The sequence below is a fragment of the Gossypium hirsutum genome, chromosome D05 (assembly GCF_007990345.1).
Source record: "Gossypium hirsutum isolate 1008001.06 chromosome D05, Gossypium_hirsutum_v2.1, whole genome shotgun sequence".
NCBI classification, from domain to species: domain Eukaryota; kingdom Viridiplantae; phylum Streptophyta; class Magnoliopsida; order Malvales; family Malvaceae; genus Gossypium; species Gossypium hirsutum.
The window spans coordinates 66,213,861-66,236,191 of NC_053441.1; the positions used below are offsets into that span (position 1 = coordinate 66,213,861).

Sequence of the window (22,331 nt, forward strand, 5' to 3'; positions counted from 1 at the left end):
GGGTTGATAAAGGGCATCATGTATATTCCTTTCCTAGCCACAAATTAACCCATTCGTTTGCACTACTAAAGATAATCCTAGTCTATTAGGTCTAAATCTAAACCTTAATTTTCTCTTCCAAGACAAATCAAAATTATCAAATTAATGCAACTTGGTGATCAGGTAACCAAATTAAATAAGCACGGGCTTGAATAGATAATTAACAAAAATCAAAACAATTGAAGAGAGAATAAATTAATTAACTAAAAATAGGATCCATCATTGTTTCAAGAAAATTAAGCTTAGTCATGTTGATTTGAGAAAATCACATACAAAAAAAAAAGATTCACAACAAACTTGCATCGATACAAAGTAAAAAGCAATAATCTAGAGAGAAAAATAATTATCGAATTGATGTCGAGCATTATGGATCTCTTTTTCTTCTCATCTATACAAGCTTGAAGTTCCCCTTAGTGTGAGAGAATTGTTTCTTAGCCTCCAAGTTTATTCTCTTACTCTTTTTCCCCTCTTTTTCCTTAAATCACGTCACCCCTTAATTTTAGGGTTTTAATCGTTCTGCTCCACTGAACATAGAATTATGTGGAGTAGATTGCTTGCTGTTTGAAAATTCTAAATTAAAGATTGTGCTCCACCGCACTGAAATCCGGTGGAGCGGAAAACTTCTCTTCATTACTTTTTTACTCTATGCTCCAAGCCTTCCGTTCTTTATTCGAAATCTACAACATACAGAGAAAAATAGCAACTAATCCGGAATAACTCTAAAAATGATTTTTAAAAAAACATAATTAATCTGAAAAACTATAAAATGCACTAAAAATTAATCTAAATGCTAAAATTACCTACTAAAATGCTATAAAAACTATACTAAAACAAATCTAAAGATGAGAGTTATCACTTCACACTATTTTTTTAATTTTATGAATGTTTTATTTTTTAATTTCCAAATATTTTATATATTTTAAATTATTTTTTACGTGGCATATAGACAAACAGTACTATGTCAGTATAAACTACATGTGGACTGACACACGGGTTGTCATACCACTATCATTAAAAATTAATATTCTAATTAGCATTTCTATTAAACAAACGATTTGACTTATTTTGTAACATCTTGATTTTGGGCTTAGTCGGAATAGTGGTTGCGGGACAACAAATCCGACATTAAAAAATTTATATTATTATTTTGATGTCTGCAGTATGATACTAAAGTTGTGTGAAATTTTCATAAAGAAATTTCCTCGTTTGAGTGCTCAATTTGATAAAAATGACTAAATCACATAGGGAGCAAAACTTGAGGTCTAATTGATAAAGACACTAAATAGCTAAATCAAGTTACCACGATTCCGAAAATATAGAAATAATTAAAAAGGAGGTAAAAACCACTCACCTATCAAGCTCCAAAGCTTGGCCGAATGAAATCCTTTCCATGGCTGCCATTTTTTTTTCTCTATTACGGTTAAAGAAGAAAAATAAAGAGGATAGCTTTTGCTATTTTGTCTTATTATACCTATTAACTTATTTACCAATTTAACCTTTTACTAACTTCACCAAATCCACCTACTACATGTCCATCTTTGTCTCCTCACTTTTCTATTGGTATAATTCCATGCAAGAGCTCATACTTTTCAATTCTATAGCTATTTAGTGCCTTTATCAATTAGACCTCAAATTTTGCTCCTTACGCGATTTAGTCTTTTTTATCAAATTGAGCACTCAAACGAGAAAATTTCTTTATGAAAATTTTACACAACTTTATTATCATATTGTAGACATCAAAATAATAATATAAATTTTTCTATGTTGGATTTGTGATCCCGCAACTACTATTCCGACTAGGCCTAAAATCAAGATGTTACACATTTTAAAAGGCTAATGGTCAAAATTAACTAAAAAAGAATATGAGCAAAATTGACAAAAGATGTAAACGTTGAGAATTAAATTAATAAAAAATTCAGATTTGTCATTTAAACCAATTAACTTGACTTTAAATCTAATTCAATTGAATTTGATTATTAAATATAAAAAAATTGACTCCTTTTGAAATGCTAATGGTCAAATTTAGCTTTAAAAAAAGAATAAGAGCAAAATTGACAAAAGATGCAAACATTGAGAGCTAAATTGACAAAAAAATGGATTTGTCATTTAAACCAATTAACTTGAAATTAAATCTAATTCGGTCGAATTTGATTATTAAGTATAAAATATTTGAATCTAAATTTAGAATGACCTAAACCGAAAATGATTCGAAACTAAAATAATTCGAATATTAGATAACCCGTCTCTAAAAACTTGTATAATCTAAACTTAAATTGATCAGAACTCGAATGAGCTAAATTGATAAGTAGAAAGGCATACATTAGATCCAAGTTGACGGTTGATGTCAAAGATAAAAAAAAAAGTTATTTGAATCTTAGTTTGTAGATTCGTGACATCGAAAGCTGTTTCATGAATAAACTAAACTATAAAACAGGAGGACCAATATTTTCAAATAAAAAAATATAATAACTAAATGTCTTAAAATTAAAGTATAGAGGACTAGAACCATAAATAAACCAATAATATTGGGCTTTTCATTGGTAGGCATGTGGGCTACAATTAAAAAAAGAAAAAGAAAAGAGAACTCATTTAATCAAAACCCAAAATTGAAAGGACAGTTTTGTGGTTATTCATCTTCTTGGTGGCCTGCTATTAGTTGTCGCCATCTCTGCTTCCTTCCAGGCTCCACACAGCATCTATTGAGGCTTCACTCCTTTTTAAAGGGACAAATATTCAGTGTGCCCAAACTGAGCTTTATCTCTTTTGAAGGACGAATTAGCATTCCAAATCCAATTCAGGTCAGCTCTATCTTTGATTGCTTCTATATTTCTTGGTTTTCAATTCGAATGATTTGGGATTCATTTATATGTATTGATGTTTCAATTTTTGTCTTTAATTTCGTGTCTATGCAAGATTTTTTCTTTTGGGTATTGAAGGTTTTATTGCTGTGTCTAGTTAATCCTTGAATTATGTTGTTTGGAGATGAATTTAGTCAAATTAACATAACTGATGCCATTAACACTATTCTTTTAGATTTAATAGTGTTTTTTATTACCAGATTAGTGTCTTAGAGGCATGTTGAAAAAATAAAACATGAGGTGTCTTGAGAGGAATCGGCTAGAGAAGTCTTTGAAGTGGTGGCTGTCGACCGGACCCTCTAACAGTGGAGGTGTTATGCTAAGTGGTAGGCCAAAAATGCTAAAAACATTTCCTTGGTGGATTAGGCGCTGCAGTCAAACTCTGTAAACCCCTTTGGGTTTTCCTTGGAGTAGGGAGACAAAACACGGGTCTAAAACCGAGCATAGACACCCGGGCACAATACCTCCATTGTTTGAGGGTCCGGTCAGCTGCTCAGTGGATGATGCTTCAAAGACTTCTCCCGAAAGAGAGCCAATCCTTCAACAAGCTGCAATATATATGAATTATGCTAATTAATTTTAACAAAATATGATAAATTTTTATTATAATTATGGAAGTTAAAATAAATTATGAATTAGTTTTAAAAAACAAAAGAAAGAAAAGCAAATGGTGAAGTCATTATTCTTATAATAAGCATTCTTTTTAGATGATGGACATAATAATCTCAAACTAATTTATCTATATAACCACTGTTTTAGTACTGTTTGAGAGAAAAATCATACACCAAAAAGACATGATATGTTACCTTTTGAATTATTTTTAGAAAATAATCATATATACTTGTTCTAGATAAAATGATAAATTTCTATTGATGAATATATAATGGCATTTCAAAGGAATCAAGACAGAACGAAGGGGTATATCTTACTAATTTTACCCATTTTAATGTAATTTAGAAATTGAATTTATATCTATTTGTATTCGAGAAACGAAAGGTTTCAAGCTTATTATTTTACCTACTTGTTCTTGTGATAAGCATGAGATTCCAAAAAAAAAGAACCTCAAATTCATTAGACCAAAATTTTTGAAGAAAAAAATTAAGACACCCAAACTCCAAAGAATGTCTTTTTATAACTGATGATGTTTTTTTTATGAATGTTTTACTTGCTACATGGAGTACTATCATGATCTTACAACAATGGGTGAAATAATCCAAAACATAATAAAAGATCTCAACTTTTTGTTAAAAATTACAAAATAATTAAAAAAACCGATTTTATCTATTTTTAATCGGATTTTTCGATTCAACTTATATATTTAAACCATCGGACAAATCGATTCTCGGTTGAAGCTATCGATTTGATCTTGTACAACCATGCTTAGAGGTATGGTCTTATGATTGATTTATAACTGATGATTTTTTTATTTTATTTTTATGAATGTTTTACTTTCTACTTCAATCATAATTTGAGCTTGCTGTAATTTCTTGGTTTAATGTAATTTTTTGTCTCATGAATTTGGTAACTAAGTTCACTTTGGTAGCTGCATTTGTTTTTGTCCATTTTGACGCTTAACATGGCAGCTAAGTCAATTTTGGTCTTTGAACTTGAATTCCATTAAATTTTGATTGTGATATTCTAAGATTATTCCACATCATCCAAGTTCAGAAACCAAAATTGACCTAATTGCTAAGTTAAATTAAGGGAATATATATAAATATATATATTAACCATTAATTCTTCTTATTCAGGCTCCAACTAGCTTGTGGTGTAATAACAGAGATTGTTGAAGGCGAAACTTTGGTTGATAAGGTAGTTCGATTCCTCTCATCTCATCTGCCTGCGCTTTAAATCATTAAAAAATGGCTTCATATTCCAAATTTCCAATATGTTTCCATTTATCAAAGCCCTTCCTTTCCCCTTCTAAGCCCTCTAAGTTTTCATTCTTTCACAACACATCCATCTCTTTCCAAAATATCCCTACTAAATCCCCACCTCCACTTCAATCATCTTCCTCGAGTTCCACCCAGCTCCAGCCCATAGAAGAACTCCCTCCAAAGCTCCAAGAAATAATCAAGCTTTTCCAATCTGTTGAAGAACCCAAAGCCAAGTACGAGCAGCTGATGTTTTATGGAAAAAACTTGAATCCACTTGATACACAGTTCAAAACTAAGGAGAACAAAGTTGAGGGCTGTGTTTCTCAGGTTTGGGTCAGGGCTTATCTCGATAAAGATAAGAATGTTGTTTACCAAGCTGATTCTGATTCTGTTTTAACTAAAGGGCTTGCTGCTTTGCTTGTTAATGGATTGTCCGGAAGGCCTGTCCAAGAAGTTTTGAGGGTTTCTCCTGATTTTGCAGTGCTCCTTGGGCTGCAACAGAGCTTGACACCTTCAAGGAATAATGGGTTTTTGAACATGTTGAAGTTGATGCAAAGGAAAGCACTTGAACTGCTTATTGAAGCTGAAAAAGGTAGTGAGTCTTCAGGTAATGGTCAGATTGTGAATGATAACAGTGAAAACACAAGTTTAGATTCAAAAGTTGATGAGAATTCAGGTGTTGTAGCTAGTTCTCAAAATGGTAGTGAAGAAAATTCAAGTGGATTGGGAAGTAGAGGGATGAGGATCAAAGAGAAGCTAGAGAGGGAGCTTAGTCCTATTGAGTTGGAAGTAGAGGATGTTTCTTATCAACATGCTGGACATGCTGGTGTGAGGGGCAGTGATGGGGAAACACATTTTAATCTCAGAATTGTGTCCAAAGAATTTGAAGGGAAGAGCTTGGTTAAAAGGCATAGGTTAGTTTATAGTTTGTTGGATGAGGAGTTGCAAAGTGGATTGCACGCCTTGTCTATAGTGGCAAAGACACCATCTGAAGTTGAAGCAAAATGAAGGTATGTTTGTTTCTCATGACTAATGAAAAATATACTTTTTTTAATAAATTTTCATATGCTTTACTTTGTAGGCTTCCTAAAGCTTCTTCTTAATTGAGAAATGAGATGATTGTTCCTTGGATTTTTTATGAATAACTGCCTATTTGGCTGTTCTGTTTGGATAACGTTTCGAATTATTCGATGCCAAGGGTTTTCAGTCATGTTCTTAGTGTCCTTGGTTGGAATTTCATATAAAAGTTTAGGAATTTGATTTGATGTAAATGTGCAACTGTGAGTTGTGTGGGACTTCATGGCCTAATCCTACATGAGAGACTGTCACTAACATGGATATGATAAGTAATGGTTAAAATATGCCATAAGTCTTTGTACTCTTCACAAATTTGAAATTTTGTCCTTGTACTTTTATTTCTAGGAATTTAGTGCCTCTACTTTTTATATTTCAAAATTCAAGTCTAATTGTTAATATTGTTAATTTTTTTTGTAAAATTTGCTACTGTGACATTTTGAATAAAAAGTACTTGGTAGTAATATAACTAAAAAAATGATGTTGTAATGAACTTGAATTTAACAAAATAATTTTAACAGTGTTAATAGTTGGACTTGAATTTTGAAATCTAAAAAGTATAGGGACTAAATTCTAAATTTACAAAAATTACAAGGACTTATGGCATATTTTAACCATAAGTAATACACCTCTTTGTAGATTCATTCCCTCTGTTTAACTCTTTGAACATTCATACCATGTTAGCAATAAAAGATCATGATATTCTGTTCTATTAATATGTTAAAACATGGTTGTTCACTTGTTCTCTCATTAAATTTAAAGGCTATTTAAACATAATCAAGTTGAAGCAAAATGAAGAGCTGTCTTGGCTAGTGAAAAATATGGTCTTTTATAATACATTTGATATGTTTTACTTTGTAGGGTTTAGAAGGTGCTTAATTGAGACACGGGATTCTTGTTAGTCGGTTGTTTGAATAACTTTAAAAAAAAAAAAAAGATTATTATCAATCATGTTCATGGTTTTTCATATAGAAGCTCAGGGCTATGATTTGAAGTAAATGTGCAGCTGTGAGTTGTATGGACTTCAAGGCCTAATACTGCATGAGGAGCTCTAACTAACATGTATATGATAAATAATACATCTCTTTGTTGATCCTTTCCCTCTATTTTGCTCTTTGTACATTCACGTCATTCTGTTCTATCAAATATGTAAATGAGTGTTCATTATGTTCTATCATTAAATTTCATTGTTAAGGCTGTTGAAACATAATTGGTCATTTATATTGGTGTTACATACTCGTGCATTCTTTCTTCTCTTTGCTAGCAATTTTATTTCAGATTATCGCATGTGAGCTAAACATTTGACTATTACTCTAATTTTGGTAAAAGTACCATAGAAACCCCTATACTAGGAGTTAGATAGCATTTTGCACCTGTATTAAAAAAATGGGCAAATTGATCCCTGTACGTTAGATTAAAGAGCAAACTGGTTCTTTCTGTTAAAAATTTCATCCATTTCTATTGTTAAAAACTTAGGTAGCTAACGGAATAACTAGACAGTTACACATGACATGCCACGTGTACCTTATGTTGATATACAGGAATCAGTTTTTAACAATAGAAATAGATGGAATTTTTAATAGAATGATCAGTTTATTCTTTGATCTTATGTGCACAGACTAATTGTCCATTTTTTTTAGTAAAGGAGGCAAAATGGAATTTAATTCTTAATACAAGGGCCTTCATGGTACTTTTACCCTCCAATTTCTATAATATAGATTATAATTGTAAGTTTACAATGTAAAGTAGGGCATTATTGGTTGTATTGAGAGTTAGATTAGGGGAATTAAAACAATCAGAATGTCTTGGATAAGAGACCAGTGGTGAAAATTGATGCAATGTGTTTATGGCATACTATCAATGTCCCAATGGATGATCCACATCTTGCACTTGATCCTTAAATTTTTTTCACTATATGGTTAGTTGTGTGGGTACTTATTGCTTAGTTCATCGTATCTTTTATGTAAAATGATTAGCTTTGGCAAATCTTGAGAGCTGGCGATTACAATGGTGTATAATATTATTGCTTTAACGTGCAGTGTTTGTCATTGTTGTGTGACTCCAAAGCCTTACTTGTTAATCATGATAAATTAAGTGAAGATTATGTCTTGAGCCTTGTGGTAGACAGTTTATCAGTGAACATTGAGGGACTGCAAAGTGTCTTATAGGTAAAGAAAGAAAACCCATTATGTTAAATTGCATTTAGCATTCATCTTTTCACTCTATTGTAAAAGATATGTTGCTCCCCACTTTTTACTATTTCTACCCTTGATTTTTCCTCACCATTAAATCAGAGGTTAAGACATACTTAAGCTCTCCAACTTCCGTCCTTCTGGTTATTGCAATGGTGTATTCATGTCTAGAACTCTGAGTTTAAGTAACTTAGATAGATCAAAAGCCCTTTTTGAACCTACGTGACCTTATTTTCTGGTTGATTGTTAATGATTAATTGTTGGGGGAAACTTGCATGAAAATTCCGTTTGGGCTTGGTATTTGTGAATTATTACAGTTCAAGATTATCCTTAGAGGACCGATTTGGAACAGTGGTTAAAGTTTGCATTATGTATTTAGGTAGGATTTTGAATTAATCTAAGGCAAAACCGATATGACCAAACCGTAATTCAGTTCAATACAACTACTAAGCACGTAGGGTTTGACAGACAAACATTTTATTGAGGAGAAACTTGAAAGCAAACTGATTTGGACTCCCTGCCTTTTAGAAGCTTCTAAGGACCAATTAGTTTGATTTGAATTATTATAAAAATAGTTATATATATTCTTTCTTTTTTTTAAAAAAATTAATTAATATATCCAATTAATCCTTATTAATATGATATAATAACTAGCATTTTCATTTTTAAAAAAATTCAAAATGATTACTAACATTATAAATAAATTTTCATTTTTATCATTTGAATATAAAATATATATGATCTTATATAATGTGATTAAATCTAAAACTAATGAATTGTAATATCATCACATTTAAGCTCACTTTAATATGGTTAAAGGTAAATGATAATTAAGTCTAGGAGGTGCCTGTCATCATTTGTTGACTCATTTCTGTTGAAAAGACTGTCTGGACAACGGATGGCCTGATTTTCATTAGAAATATGGAATTGTTTGGTCACCAAACATCACGTGGGTTCAATTTATTCCATCAAAGTCAAAATAAAGGATAGAATTTATCTTATCATAAACATTCTCGTCCCATCAAAGACATCCTTTCTACTCAAGTTCAACGTATTAACACCATGTTACATGGGACCTCAACCTATAAATACCCCCAAGAACAATGAAGAGGGAATCAACTCTTGAAAATACTAAGCTTAGATTTTACCAATACTCTTTAAAGTTCTTATCTTTAGCATTCTCTCCACCCTTGTTCTCCTTAGCCTCCAGTTCTCTCCTTAACTAGTTGAATCGACTTCCATAGCATCTACCACTTTCTTCTTTGAACTCATTCCTTATTGTATTGTTCTATCAATAATTTGTGCAGTGAGCGTGGACGACATAACTTCTCAATCTTAAAGTGTTACCCCTCTGCTCCACAAAGCACTCCCATCCCACTAGTCTCGAGTATTTCCATTGACCTAAATCCTGCACAAACCCTTCCTTCTCCCTCTACCTAGGATTTCATTTACAGTATGCGAGCGTCATCCTTCCCACATTATAATAGTTGGTACAGGCTTTGAAAGTTGCACCAACAGGAGTTATTCCTCCAGTCACTGCTACTCCATCAACAACTATAACATATCAATCACAGCCTAGTGTGACTCCTCCTAAGCCATTTGACCATATAGCCACTACTTAAAAAAAGTTGTAACATGCCTCACAACCACATCTCCTCTGTCGACTACGATTCCCATCCCATTAGACCAAAGGTCCCATCAATAGGCATCAGGTCCTCAACCTCATGATTCATAGACCTAACAGAAATTGCAACATCTGGAAGAGAAATTTTCTTAGCAAGAACGTCGCTTCAAGGAGTAGAAAAAATAACATATCTTTGACCAAAGGAATGCCCAGAATGAACAACTCATTGTCGAACTTAGGGCAACATCAAAGGTTTCCAAGCTAGACAATCTTGCTCGACAAGAAGATGAGGCTTAGTCTGCCCTCCGTAGAGAATGAAAGTGTAATAACCTGAAAAACATTCGAAGAAATAATGTTGACCTCTCGACTATATCCCAACACTCTTGGAGCAAAATCTCTGTAGAGGAACAACTCAAGACCTTCAAGGTAGAGCTAATGCAAAAAGTAAAATGAATGAAAACAGACAAATCTGTTTAGAATTACTCCAATGAGCCACTAGCACTTGAAGTTTTGAAAAACCACATCTCCAACTTCTTCAAGCTTCCAAAGTTGTTCTATAATAGATTGAGGGATTCAGAAGACCATTTGGCCCAATATAATAACCATATGAACATATTGGAGGCATTCAATTGGGTAAAATATAGAGTTTTCTCCAGGACCCTCTCGCAAATAGCTCGACAGTGATACCTATTGTTGCATCAAGGATCAATCCACTCCTTTGAGCAGTTAGTTGAATAGTTCATGAGCTTTTTTTTTGGCAAATAAGACCCTCTAGTAATCCCTAGCATATTTGATGACCATTCGTTAAGAAGCAAAAGAATCCCTCTGCGATTATGTTAAAAGATTTAGTGTTGCTACCATGATTACGAAGGGAGTCACAAATGAGTAGGACAGTCAAGCTTTTATAGCTAGGACCTCTCATAAGCATTTAAGGCACATTACCGTTGTGAATAATCTAACCAAACTTTCCCACCATTATAAAATGGTACATAAATTCTCAAAAAGAGATGAGGTTGAAAAGGCACGTGTTGATTATTCTGCGTTAGCATCCTGCTAGAGTAACTATCTATGAAGATCACCTCCTAAGATATTTCAAGGTTATCAACAACTAAGGACTAATCTAGAGGTAGGCAGATGCAGACATGGACCTTATAACCAATTAAACTAGAGAAACAGCTAGAGAGTGAACAATATCTAAGCCATGTATCGTTAAGGACCCATCTGTAATTATAAGGGAAGGCGAGATCTGCAACCCAGAGTTTCATACAACCACTTCAGGACCTATCATGAGCTTAACTGCCTTTCAACCTAGATACTTGACCAAGTAAAAAACCAAAGAATCTTGGAAGTGGCCCCACATCTCCCGCTCAGTGAGCATTGCAACAAATCCAATCATCATTAGAAGTACCACAATGCTCGGGGGTATTGAACCGAACAATGTGTGCATTTAAATAATGCCATTGAAACTACTATCTCGAAGAAGCATCTCAGGTAGTTCTTGGCTCAAGAGCCCCATCAGTCAAATAAGGTTTAGGACAAAGAAATAGGACAATCATGATCTCAGGGCAATGATAGGATAAGTAGCCATTTAAAGGAATCATTGACGTTCTGGTAGGGAGCAAGCATGCAGAATGGGTTTCATTGAACTTTAAGTGAAAGACTCATATGGGAAGTATCCTATCAGTTTTCTCCATAACCAAGAAGCCCAAATCTTCCCATAGGAATCTTCGATTCTTAAAGTGTGATGAGAAAAAAGTTTTGGATGTAAAATGAGAAGACCCCTTGATGGTCTCAGCTAATATTTATTTCTTTTAGGTCAGGAGGATCTTAATTGATACAAGCAACTCTATTGACATTTTAACGGCAAAAGTTTTCTACCAAATGGGGCTTAAAGATGCGCAACTCAAGCTTGAACCTCAAAGCTAAGAAATGATTGGGTTGGTATTTGGTGACACCTCCCTCTCACGGTCCAGAAGGTAGCACAGGTTGGTGATATAATAGATAGGCTTTAGAGTTGCTCCTCGAAAACATCTGACTAACATGAATCTCACATGAATGGGAAAGGCATAAGAAGCTAAGGGCACAGTCTCATCATTATCAAAGTCATCTGTTATATCTTAGGTAGTATACCCGCTAACACCCCTCTCCTCAAGAGAGTACTTGAAAACACCTCTCAAAGTGATTTCAAATGGGACCACAAATGACTCCTCTTGGTTCATCATCTTGAAACGAGAACCACTAGGAATATCCTACAAGCGTGGATAGTAGAAGCAAGTCCCAAAAAATAACCTCAAAAATCAGTCTTCATTCAACTTTTGCAAAAAATAAAGTATCAAAATAACTGACCGGAAGGGTGTATTCCTTTCTTGCAAGCCATAGTAAATAAACCAAAAGTAGCCATCAAGAAAGACTCGTCGGTTGACCTGGTGCTACGTGGAAGTCATACAAAACATTTCAAATGTAGTTTGAGAAGGGAAGTGTGAAACTCGCTCTAAGAAGAAATAGTGAGAGGTAGAACTCGAGTTTTCCACCGGTGGAATCAGGGCTAAAGACCTTACTTAGATGATACAACCCTTCTAAGATATTAAACTCACATTTGTGATCTTTGGTGAACAAACCACAGCATAGTAGCAAATTTTTCATTTCCCAATGGGTCATGGAGAACAAATAATTGAGGCTAACAACAGGCTCATCACATGCCCTTTCGGATTTTGTAGCAGTAGCTCATCACCTTTGCTTTGACTTTTACCGGACTGTTCACCTCCATTGGCCATTTTCTCAACAAAAGTACAAAAAATTGCTCTAATAATAATAATAAGAACAATCACAAGGTGAAACGAAGTAAACAAATCGTTATAATGCAAAAATCGTTGAAAAAAATTAATAGAAACAAGAAAATCACCTATAACAGTTATAGTAATTTCAAAACAAAAAAGGAGGTAAAAATAACTTTGAGATTACAACCTGGAATATATAGAGCTATCTCCCAAAACACATCGTTTTGAAGAACAAGTGACACCCAATAGAAATTTACCACTTGTCTCAAAAGACTGTTGTTCATCATTATCACGACTCCCTAAAAGCATAGCCCTCAAAGTACATTTATGACAATCCCAAACTTTGGAAATTAACGTTTCATCATAGAATAAAGCCACGGTTCGAAACAACTTGGAGAGAAGTTATCATAACAGAGTTTTTCGAGGAAGGTCACTTTATAACCCTCCTCTTGACTCAAAGGGAGGGAATATTGTTATACCCTATTCGTGATAAGGCACGTGGCAAGCCTAGGAGATGTCTAAACAGTAAGCCTACCATTAACAAGCTGAGAGGTCATCTGTGAACTAATCCTTCTAAAAGGAATATTTGGGCAACGAATCGTCTGATCTTCATTGGGAACGTGGAATCTTTGGTCACCAAACATCACGTAGGCTTAACTGCTTTATCCCATCAGAATCAGAATGAAGGACATGATCTATCTTGTCACAAACATTCTCATCCCATCAAAGGCATCCTTCCCACGCGCTCTATAGTACCTCCAAGAACAATGAAAAGGGGATCGACTCTTGAAAATACTAAGCCTACATTATGTCAATACTTTTTGAAGTTCTTATCTTCAACATTCTTCCCACATTTATTCTCCTTAGCCTCTAACTCTCCACCCTGACTGGGTGAACCAACTTCCATACCATCCATCATTCTCTTCTCTAAACTCCTTCATTGTGGTATCAATGTGTCAACAAAAATCCTAATCAAATCATAAACTAACATGAATTTATACAAATACATATCCACCTTACATCTCATATTTTATTTTGGAAAACCTTCATCGCATATTTAAATATGTGTAATGGTGCATTTAAAAAGAAGATAAAGCTAAACATGCATTTGTCTTAACCCTATTTTTATTTATGATTTCTTCTTGAATTTTTAACATTTGTTTTTAAAATTATATAAGATTTTTTATTTTTTATTTTTGTAACTAATGATTTTTTTTATTTTTTAAAGGGTAAACTACTAAAATAGTCATTTTTATTTGCATCAGGTTACATTTTAATTACTTATGTTTGAAATGTTACATTTTAGTCACTTACGATATCGTTTTGCTACGAAATGGTCATTTTGTTGTTAAGATCTATTACCTTCCAAACGACAATCTGATGTGACAGTTAAACCATAATATCTGCCATTAAAACGTTATCATTTTAGTCACGTTATTGGTTTGACTATGTCCTTTTTGTTTGTCACATATACAGAAAAAATGAAAAGATGGACCACCTTTTTTGCCAAAAAAAAAAGAAAAATATAATATCTGAACCTAAAATCTATATAAAGAACAAAAAATTCATTATTTACTGTAATCCATGCCTAGACTCTCTATTGAATCGATCTTTTGTTCTTTCATTTTGAATAAAAAATCCAATTGATTGATGGAGCACTCAATTTGATTTCTATTGTTTCTATTCAACAAAGATGACTATGAAAATGAATGATTTTTTCAGTTAGAATGGAAATGAAAACTAAAAATAAAAGAAACCAAGGGTTTCTTTTTCAATTCAAGGATTAATCTGATGCACTGGGTTTGGTTATTTCGGAAAACCAAATTAACATTTTCCTTTAATTAATTTAGAAAATTCAATTAATTAAATTTATTTAATTAAAAAATTAATTAATTTACTTGGATTAACATCCACATTGGCATTTAAAACATATTTTAACTGCCACATCGAATTGTCGTTTGAAAGGTAAAACATCTTAACAACAGAGTGACCATTTCGTAACAAAACGATAACATAAGTGATTAAAACATAACATTAAGTGATTAAAATACAACTTGAGACAAATAAAAATAACTATTTTGAGAGGTTACCTATTTTTAAAAGCTTATTGCATTTTTTAATTTTTTTAAAAAATATTTAGTCAATTTTTAGATTTTTTTTTTGAAATTTTAGATTTTTTAACTTTCAGGCAAAATTATATTTAAATTTCTTTTATAAATTTATAGATTTTGATATTTTTATATAAAAAAAAGATATAAAATGTAGTATATAGACTTATTTTTATTTTAAAAAAAATCATCTTTTCTTCGTTTCTTTTCCATTAAAAACTTGGAAGAACCATAAATAGTCATTTCTTCATAATAATACATTAAGATAATTGGGGATAAAAAAATGTATATTTACTCAATTCCCGCCTATGAAACAAAGCATTTGTGTCCAAACATCAATTGCAAAAAAGGGGGAATAATCCCTAATTTTCCTTCTTTTTTTTTGGTCTACCAGCACTGATCGGTTTCCCATCTTCGGATCGGGTACGCCCGAGTCCTAACCCGTCTCGCACGTACCCCCAACGACATATCGTACACGGCTCTGGCCGTCGGATCCGACAATGTCGCGTAAGCGTTACGAATCTCGATGAAATCGCGGCCGTCCGATGAGGATCCGTTCGCATCGGGATGGTAAACCTTGGCCAGGCTTCGATACGCCGTCCTGATCTCGTTCAACGACGCCGTTCTCTCCACCCTCAGTATCTCGTACAAACTCCCCGCCAGAGCCACCGCCGCGCTATTGCTTTCAGTAGCGGTGGCCGACTTGAAAGACGCCGCTTGTGCCGAAGTCCTCAGGGAGGATGAAGTCTTGTTGGGGGAGAAAGCGTGGATGGATTTAGGGAGGAAAGGGGAAGGGAGGGTTGCATACATTGGGGAAAGAAGGGATGAGAGCATAAAGAATTAGGTAGGTCACAGGTGAATGAATCTTGTATTTATAAGGGTCAAAAGCTAGAAGATGTGGGTGCCGATATTTAAGAGAGAGAATCTGAAAAATAAATATCAAAATATATTTATAAAAAAAAAAAAACAGTGTGGGCTGTTTTGTCTGCTGCTGGTTTCTTCCATTTGATTCCGACATTATTGCAGGTATTGTCTTAACTCTTAATTTTCTGATTTTTTTCTTCTTTTTACTTATAAGCCTTCTAGAAGATATCTTGTTTCCGAGCCATTTTTTCCGGCTCAGCGCTACTTGTCTTTTTGTTTTGGGGTAATATTATTTCATTTTTGCCCCTAAACTTGGGAAATAAATTCATTTTAGTACGTACTTTGTTTCGTTATTTTAGTTCCTGAACTTGAAAATTATAAAAGTTTGATGATGTGGTGTTTTAAAATTGCACCACATTATCACTTGAAAATTAAAAATTTTATATAAATATTTAGATGATAATATGCTACAATCTCATTATATAATATTCGGTGTTTTAATAACTGGATCTATGGTTGAACAATTCAAATCATTAGTTTCCAATTTGACTAGTTCAATCTGTTCGACTATAGACCAACAATAATTAAATAAATAATTAGAAATTCATAAAAATTTTAAGAAAAACATATTAAATTAATTCAACTTGTTCAACTGTTCATTTTTGTCTTTATTTTTTATTTTTACCAATCTTAAGCAATTTTCGAGTCAATTGGTTCAGCCTTTTTATTTGGATCTCATATGCGTAATTAATGTCTGATTTTAATTGTAAATCACATCATAATTGTATTAATGTTGTTTTATGCATTTATAAATTATTATGTTGGCTTATAGAATGGAAACGATGTTTAAGAGTTGTATTACCTTATAGCTCGGGTTAAGTGACCGAACCAAGTGTAAGGTGTTATAGTAAGTCATCACATAAACTTGACGTCAAAAGAAATACACTCATATAGTAAACGGGAATAGCTTGTGCAATCTGTCTTAAGAACTACCTCCTTACCCGGTCGAGACAGAAGTCTATTCTTCTAACTGAAAATGTATTTGTACAAATGATCTATTATAAAACTGAAAACTTGTTTCTTATTTCTACCAACCAAATATGGAAGCCCCAGATAAGAGCCTTGAGATATAGAAGCATTCACTCCCAAAATCGAAAATGCAACATGCTTGAATTGACAATATTTTATTAATATATTTAATATAAAAAATTTCTTAAATAATATATTCGGTAATTGCCAAATAAATACTCCCGAAATAGGTTTAAGGAAGATTTGTTTACCATATTATATTAAGGTTCTAATAATATTTTTTTTATAAAATGCCTAAAACTACCCATTTCCCCTCTCAATCCATAAATAGGAGGATAATACATTTCAACGCACTCGAACCCACATCCTCCTGCATTGACAATAACACCCATACCAATCGAAACCATTTTTCTTAAAACAACAAAAAAAAATGCTAAAATTACAAGTTGGATACTTATCTTATTAAGCATGCACATATCGTTTTCATACTTCTTCACCACTCAAATTGTAAGGGTAATTGATTGCCATTAATCCTAGTGGTCATGCTTATATCCAAGTGGAAATCAGTGTTTGATAATGACGAATGTATAATAATATCAATCTTAGAAAAAAAAATTGAATGGAAAATCAAATTAAAATGAATATACCAAACCGGATTTAATAAAAAAATTAACTAAAATGAAAATAAATCTTTGTTATTCGATTTTTTCATTTTAGTTAAAATCGGAGATTTAAAGGACATTTGGTTCATTTCAAAATTCAGATCCAACCGTTAACATTATTAGCTTTTTCTTTGTTATGTTCATGTTCAATATAACGTTTTTTTTTAGTTACATGTTATTAAGTGGACATTTTTTTTATTTCAAAATGTCGCACAAACAAATTTAACAAAAAAAATTAACAACGTTAATAATTGGACTTGAATTTTGAAATTTAAAAAATAGAAAGACTAAATTCCTAAAAATAAAATAGTAAGAACTAGATTCCAAATTTTCGAAAAATATAGAGACTTATGGCATATTTTAACCCAAAAATTAAATTATTTGTTTAAATTTGGATTTTGATTTTTGATATTGAAAAAGAAATAAAACATTTTAATTCATATTTACATTTTTGTATGATAAAAATGTAAGTAAAATATTGAATAATAATTTGCTTGAATTTGGACGCATGATTTCCTCAAACCAACAGGCGCGCGGCTAAAGCTAGTCAAGCTTGACGTGGAGCTGAGCCGAGCCGAGGAAAAAGCTAAAAAATTCTCTTCTTCTTTTTTCATTTTATCTAAATAAATTTAATGTTTATAAAAATTTTAAAAAAATAGAGAATAAACGATAAAATATCCATAAAATCTTTTGAAAATATCAAAATCAAGATTTTTACATCCATTTTAACAATATTCGAGGCCAATTCAATAAATGTCTAGTGCAATTAACTCTATATTTTTTGAATAATTTTATTATAAATTTTAATCATATCTGATTTTTTTACATAATGTCTAGATTACTCATAACCCCTCCTAACCTATAAATAGGAGGATGATGCGCTTCAACACACTCAAACCTAAATCCTCCTATATTAACAATAATATCTATACCAATCGAACTAAGATTCAATTGGCTTTTATTAAATATTTTTTAGTACTAAAAGTTGAATGAAAGATTCATAAATAAAGTATGGACCATAGCCTGACTTAGTGACAGCCTTCAATAATTGAACGCGCCTAAGGTTTCTAGAAGGCTAATAAAACAGTACATTTTTTTTTAATTTTATTTTTTTAATGTTATTTGTAGTTAATTTTACTATACTTTCACAAATCTAAATCTAATTATAAAAAATAATTAAAATAAAATATATTAAAATTACGGTTTTTTCATACTAATTTCAAATTTTGAGTTTTTAAATATTAAAATATTAAAATTTCTTTTATAAATATTTCTAAAAAAATAGATTTGCAAATAAATAGAAAAAAACAATAACTTTTTCGTATAAAATCATAAATTATATTTACTATTTTAAATAAATTAAGGGTTTAGGGTCTAGACTACCCATAGCCCCTCCTAACTCATAAATAATAAGATGATGCATTTCAACGTACTCGAACCCACATTCTCTTATATTGACATTCATTCGATTTTATTAAATATTTTTTAGTGCTAAAAGTTCAATGAAAGCATCATAAATAAAGTTTGAATTAAAGAGTCTCAGTTTTTGCTTTGAGGGCACTGCGGAAAATAGAAATGTAAAAAGTGTACAGCTTGATATCACACAATAATATCGGGGTAAATTATATAGATAGTCATTCAATTATGTTTATATTTTTGTTTTAGTCTTTTAAATTTTTTTAATTTAGACACTAATGTTTGAATTAGCTCTTGTTTTGATCACCCGCAGTTAAATTGGTAACGAAAAGCCTTTTTCTAATTAGTATAATAACACATTTAGTCCTCAATACTTACTTATTCTATCAATTTGATCCTCAGACTTCATAATCAAAGCTTTTCAGCTTTTAAAATAGAGGCATTCCACTTCTATTAATTGTTTTGTTTATGGTTGAAATTATCCGATACAACAGGTAACCCTTTTTGTTTATATTTCTAAGAAGTTAGTTTAGAAATTAACTAAAGCCATTAAAAATAATAGAAAATATGAATTTTGAAAATATAATATATAATAAAATTATATAAATAGAAGGAAATTAAATGTTCTTATGAAAAATTAATTCTTTCACATTTTTTTCTTATGAAAAATTAAATGTTCATAAATTTTTCTTATATAATTATTAATTAAAAAATTAGATTTTTCAACTCCATATTTTTTAACTTTGGATTGAATTTCTAATTTTAAGGACCAACTTTGAGGACTATTTCAATGTACCTTAAAGGAAATATCACACCGTTAACAACAATAGTAAATCTGACGTGTTTTTAAAGGTTTTTTAATTTTCTTTAGCCAAACATTTATCAACCAAAGGGTTATAAAGTATTATATTTAGAAGAAAACGGATAAAAAAGAAAAGGAAATAAAGTTTCAAGATAAACTCATTGGTATAAGGAATTGGTTTGAAAAAGTCTCGTTAGTTGAAAGAAGATTTTTTTAGGTTTTACAAATTTATAGATGTGGAATCTTTCTGTTTTAAAAGCTGAAAGCTTTGATTCAGAAGTTTGAAGATCAAATTGATGTAATATGTAAGTATTGGGGACTAAATATGTTATTATACTAGTTAGAAAAAGACTTTTTGTTATCAATTTAACGACGGGTGACCAAAACAGGACTAAATTCAAACATTAATGCTTAAATTAAAAATTTTTAAAGTTAAATGACTAAAACAAGAACACAAGTATAACTGAGTGATCATTTGTACAATTTACCATAATGTCTATTTGGTCGCGAAACCCATCAACTGAAACCATGGGTGTATTTGGAAGGAACCCATATCTGTGGGGGTAGTTTTGCACGTGAGAGGCCTTCTAGAAGCTCTCCCTTTCATTACTTTTTTTAATAAAAAAAACCATTAAAATTATTATACAAATATTTTTTGAATATTTATGTTTTGCTTCAACATCTTAGATGTATTGGGGGATTTTGTTTTTGCTATGCTTGCAAGAGAATATAATAAAAGTTAGTATTTGGTATATTAGTGGCGAAGAAACTCCGCAAGCATGTTTAAGATATTTTCATTTCTCCATTTTATTATTTTTGTTACAAATACCTCGTTTATTTAAGTTTTGCTATCACATTCTTGTCAGATCGCAACCTCGAACATTTTAAACTTTTTAAGAGCAACTGTGCGCGAGGTCAAGCTTCATGAATATATGCATAAAGTATGGAGCTCTTTTAACTTATCAAATATGAGATAAGTGTTGCGTCTTCTCTTACATAGCTCACACGTGAAACCTTAATATATTTCCATTCTTTTACAGACTATTGCGCTTTCCAAGTGACAGATCATGATGAGTTATTCCCAAATTAAAAGAGGACCATCTTCGACCATAAATATCCATTTCCAATAGGTTCTGATAAAATTCTATAAAACAATAAAAATAATTTTTTTCACACCAATTAATTTAGCATTTAAAATTTTGGAATAATTTAGAATATAACATAATCTTTTTAGTAGATGTATAATTCCAAGAAAAATGGGTTGGTTTGGGGTGCAATCGAAATGTGCATGTGTTGAGCCACTAATAAATAAAAAAAGTAGAAAAGAGCTCAATTCTTTGAACACTCCCAAGTTGTCGACTTTATGAGATCATGTGATTGAACCGTAGACAAGGCCTTGGATTGATTGAAAGCCAACAATAATATATCGAACCAACCAACGACAGCACACAGGTTTAGCCACTGATACTCAAACTCAAAGGGTAAGCTTAAGCTTTAATTTCACCCACAGGGTTCAATTTTGTGTCTTTTAAGAACAATCTTAGCTATTTCTCTCACAGACACCATTATTAATATGTCCCCATTTTGTCTTTTTAGACTGTTTCACGTATTGGATCAGGGTAAACCCAAGTTATGCCCTTTAGTCATGGTTCATGCAAGGCCCATCACATTCTTTCTCACTGATTCTAATGACCCCTCGTTGTGTCCTCGTAACGGGATTGTCCTATCTTATATTGACTCAAATGGTTCTCAACTAACCTCGTTATCAGGTAGTCCCTTCTATAAGATAAACTACTCATGCCTTGACCTATAATTTTGTTGTCATACACTAAACATATTGATAGTAAGATATCTTTATTCCTACTAGTGTTTGTTGTGACCTACCTTGATCCAAATCATTGTTAAAATACATTAAATAAACCCTTAAAATTTGTTACTTTACTTTTAAAAAGCCCTTATACTTTTTTTTTCATCTAAATAATCCCTTAAACTTTAATTGGTACTCAAATCAGTCCTTAAACTTTTTCATTTTATTGAAAAAACCTCTCATACTTTTTCTTTTACACCCAAATAAGCCTTTAAGCTTGGTTTGCCATTCCATCCTTATTCAACATGTCATAGTGATTCGTGTGTTTGGTTTATTAAATTGGCTATTCAATGGATCATCATTTGAGTCTTATTACAAAACAACACTAAATGCCAGCTCAATAGACTACCCTCAGATAATATATTTTATGAGAACCGATTGAGTCTTAATTCGATTGGTATTGATATTGTTATCAGTGCAGGAGGACGTGGGTACGAGTGCGTTGAAGTGCATTATCCTTCTATTTAAGGGTTGGGGAGGGGCTATGGGTAGTTTTAGACATTATATCAAAAAGAGCAAATATAATAAGAGCCTATAATGAGATTAATATTTAATATATATATTATGAGAGAGAAGGAGGAACACTAAGGAGAGAAAGATGATAGTAAAAATTATTGTATATTTTATGTATAATTTATTTTATATTTAATAAACAAATATCTAAAGAGGATTGTATTAACTTACTATGAAATATGATTTAATTTAATTTTATATTGATATTTAATAATACAAACTTTATAAAAATATATTAATTATTAATTATTATATTTAAATAAAATACAATCAATATTTTAAACTTTATTTTTTTATAATATTTCTAGATATTAATTTTATCAAAATTGTTTATAAAGTATTTTAAGAATTTATTATTGAATATAATTAACTTAAATTTATATTAAAATTTAAAAATATAAACAAAATAATATTAATTTTATTCAAGGATACTAATATCAGTTTGTACGTATTTCTATCGTATTCTTTGACATCAATTTCTCTAACCAAACAATGCAATATTGTTACTTGTTTATTCCACTCAACTAACCATACAATTTAATATTTATTACTTTTCTATTTCATTCCTACGGAATAGTTATTTTATTCTTACTTTATTCTATTCTACTAAACCAAACGTAACGTAATTG

The 22,331-nt window shown here is 31.5% G+C and overlaps 1 protein-coding gene and 1 long non-coding RNA gene across 5 annotated transcripts; one reads left to right on the forward strand and one right to left on the reverse strand.

The window, feature by feature from the left end:
* Positions 1-218: 218 nt before the first annotated feature.
* Positions 219-1,488, reverse strand: LOC107902891 (uncharacterized). The gene is made up of 2 exons (XR_001685623.2): positions 1,391-1,488; positions 219-716 (listed from the first exon to the last, which is right to left on the reverse strand). It is a non-coding gene; the product is annotated as an uncharacterized lncRNA (long non-coding RNA).
* A 1,143-nt stretch (positions 1,489-2,631) lies between these two features.
* Positions 2,632-8,322, forward strand: LOC107903406 (sufE-like protein 1, chloroplastic/mitochondrial). Of its 4 annotated transcripts, none has more exons than XM_016829444.2 (3): positions 2,632-2,837; positions 4,649-5,789; positions 7,888-8,322. In XM_016829444.2, exon 2 carries the CDS (start codon positions 4,760-4,762, stop codon positions 5,780-5,782), a length of 1,023 nt encoding a protein of 340 aa, XP_016684933.2. In that variant the 5' UTR covers positions 2,632-2,837; positions 4,649-4,759; the 3' UTR covers positions 5,783-5,789; positions 7,888-8,322. The 4 variants fall into 4 exon arrangements, with proteins under 4 accessions (XP_016684933.2, XP_016684932.2, XP_016684934.2 ...); XM_016829443.2 differs by lacking the exon at positions 7,888-8,322 and adding an exon at positions 6,710-7,080 and having other exon boundaries at positions 4,649-5,784; XM_016829445.2 differs by lacking the exon at positions 7,888-8,322 and adding an exon at positions 6,821-7,080 and having other exon boundaries at positions 4,649-5,784.
* Positions 8,323-22,331: the final 14,009 nt, after the last annotated feature.

What these genes read in the sequence shown, in the direction of transcription:
- LOC107903406 (XM_016829444.2), top strand. Translation starts at nt 4,760, where the DNA reads ATGGCTTCATATTCCAAATTTCCAATATGTTTCCATTTATCAAAGCCC.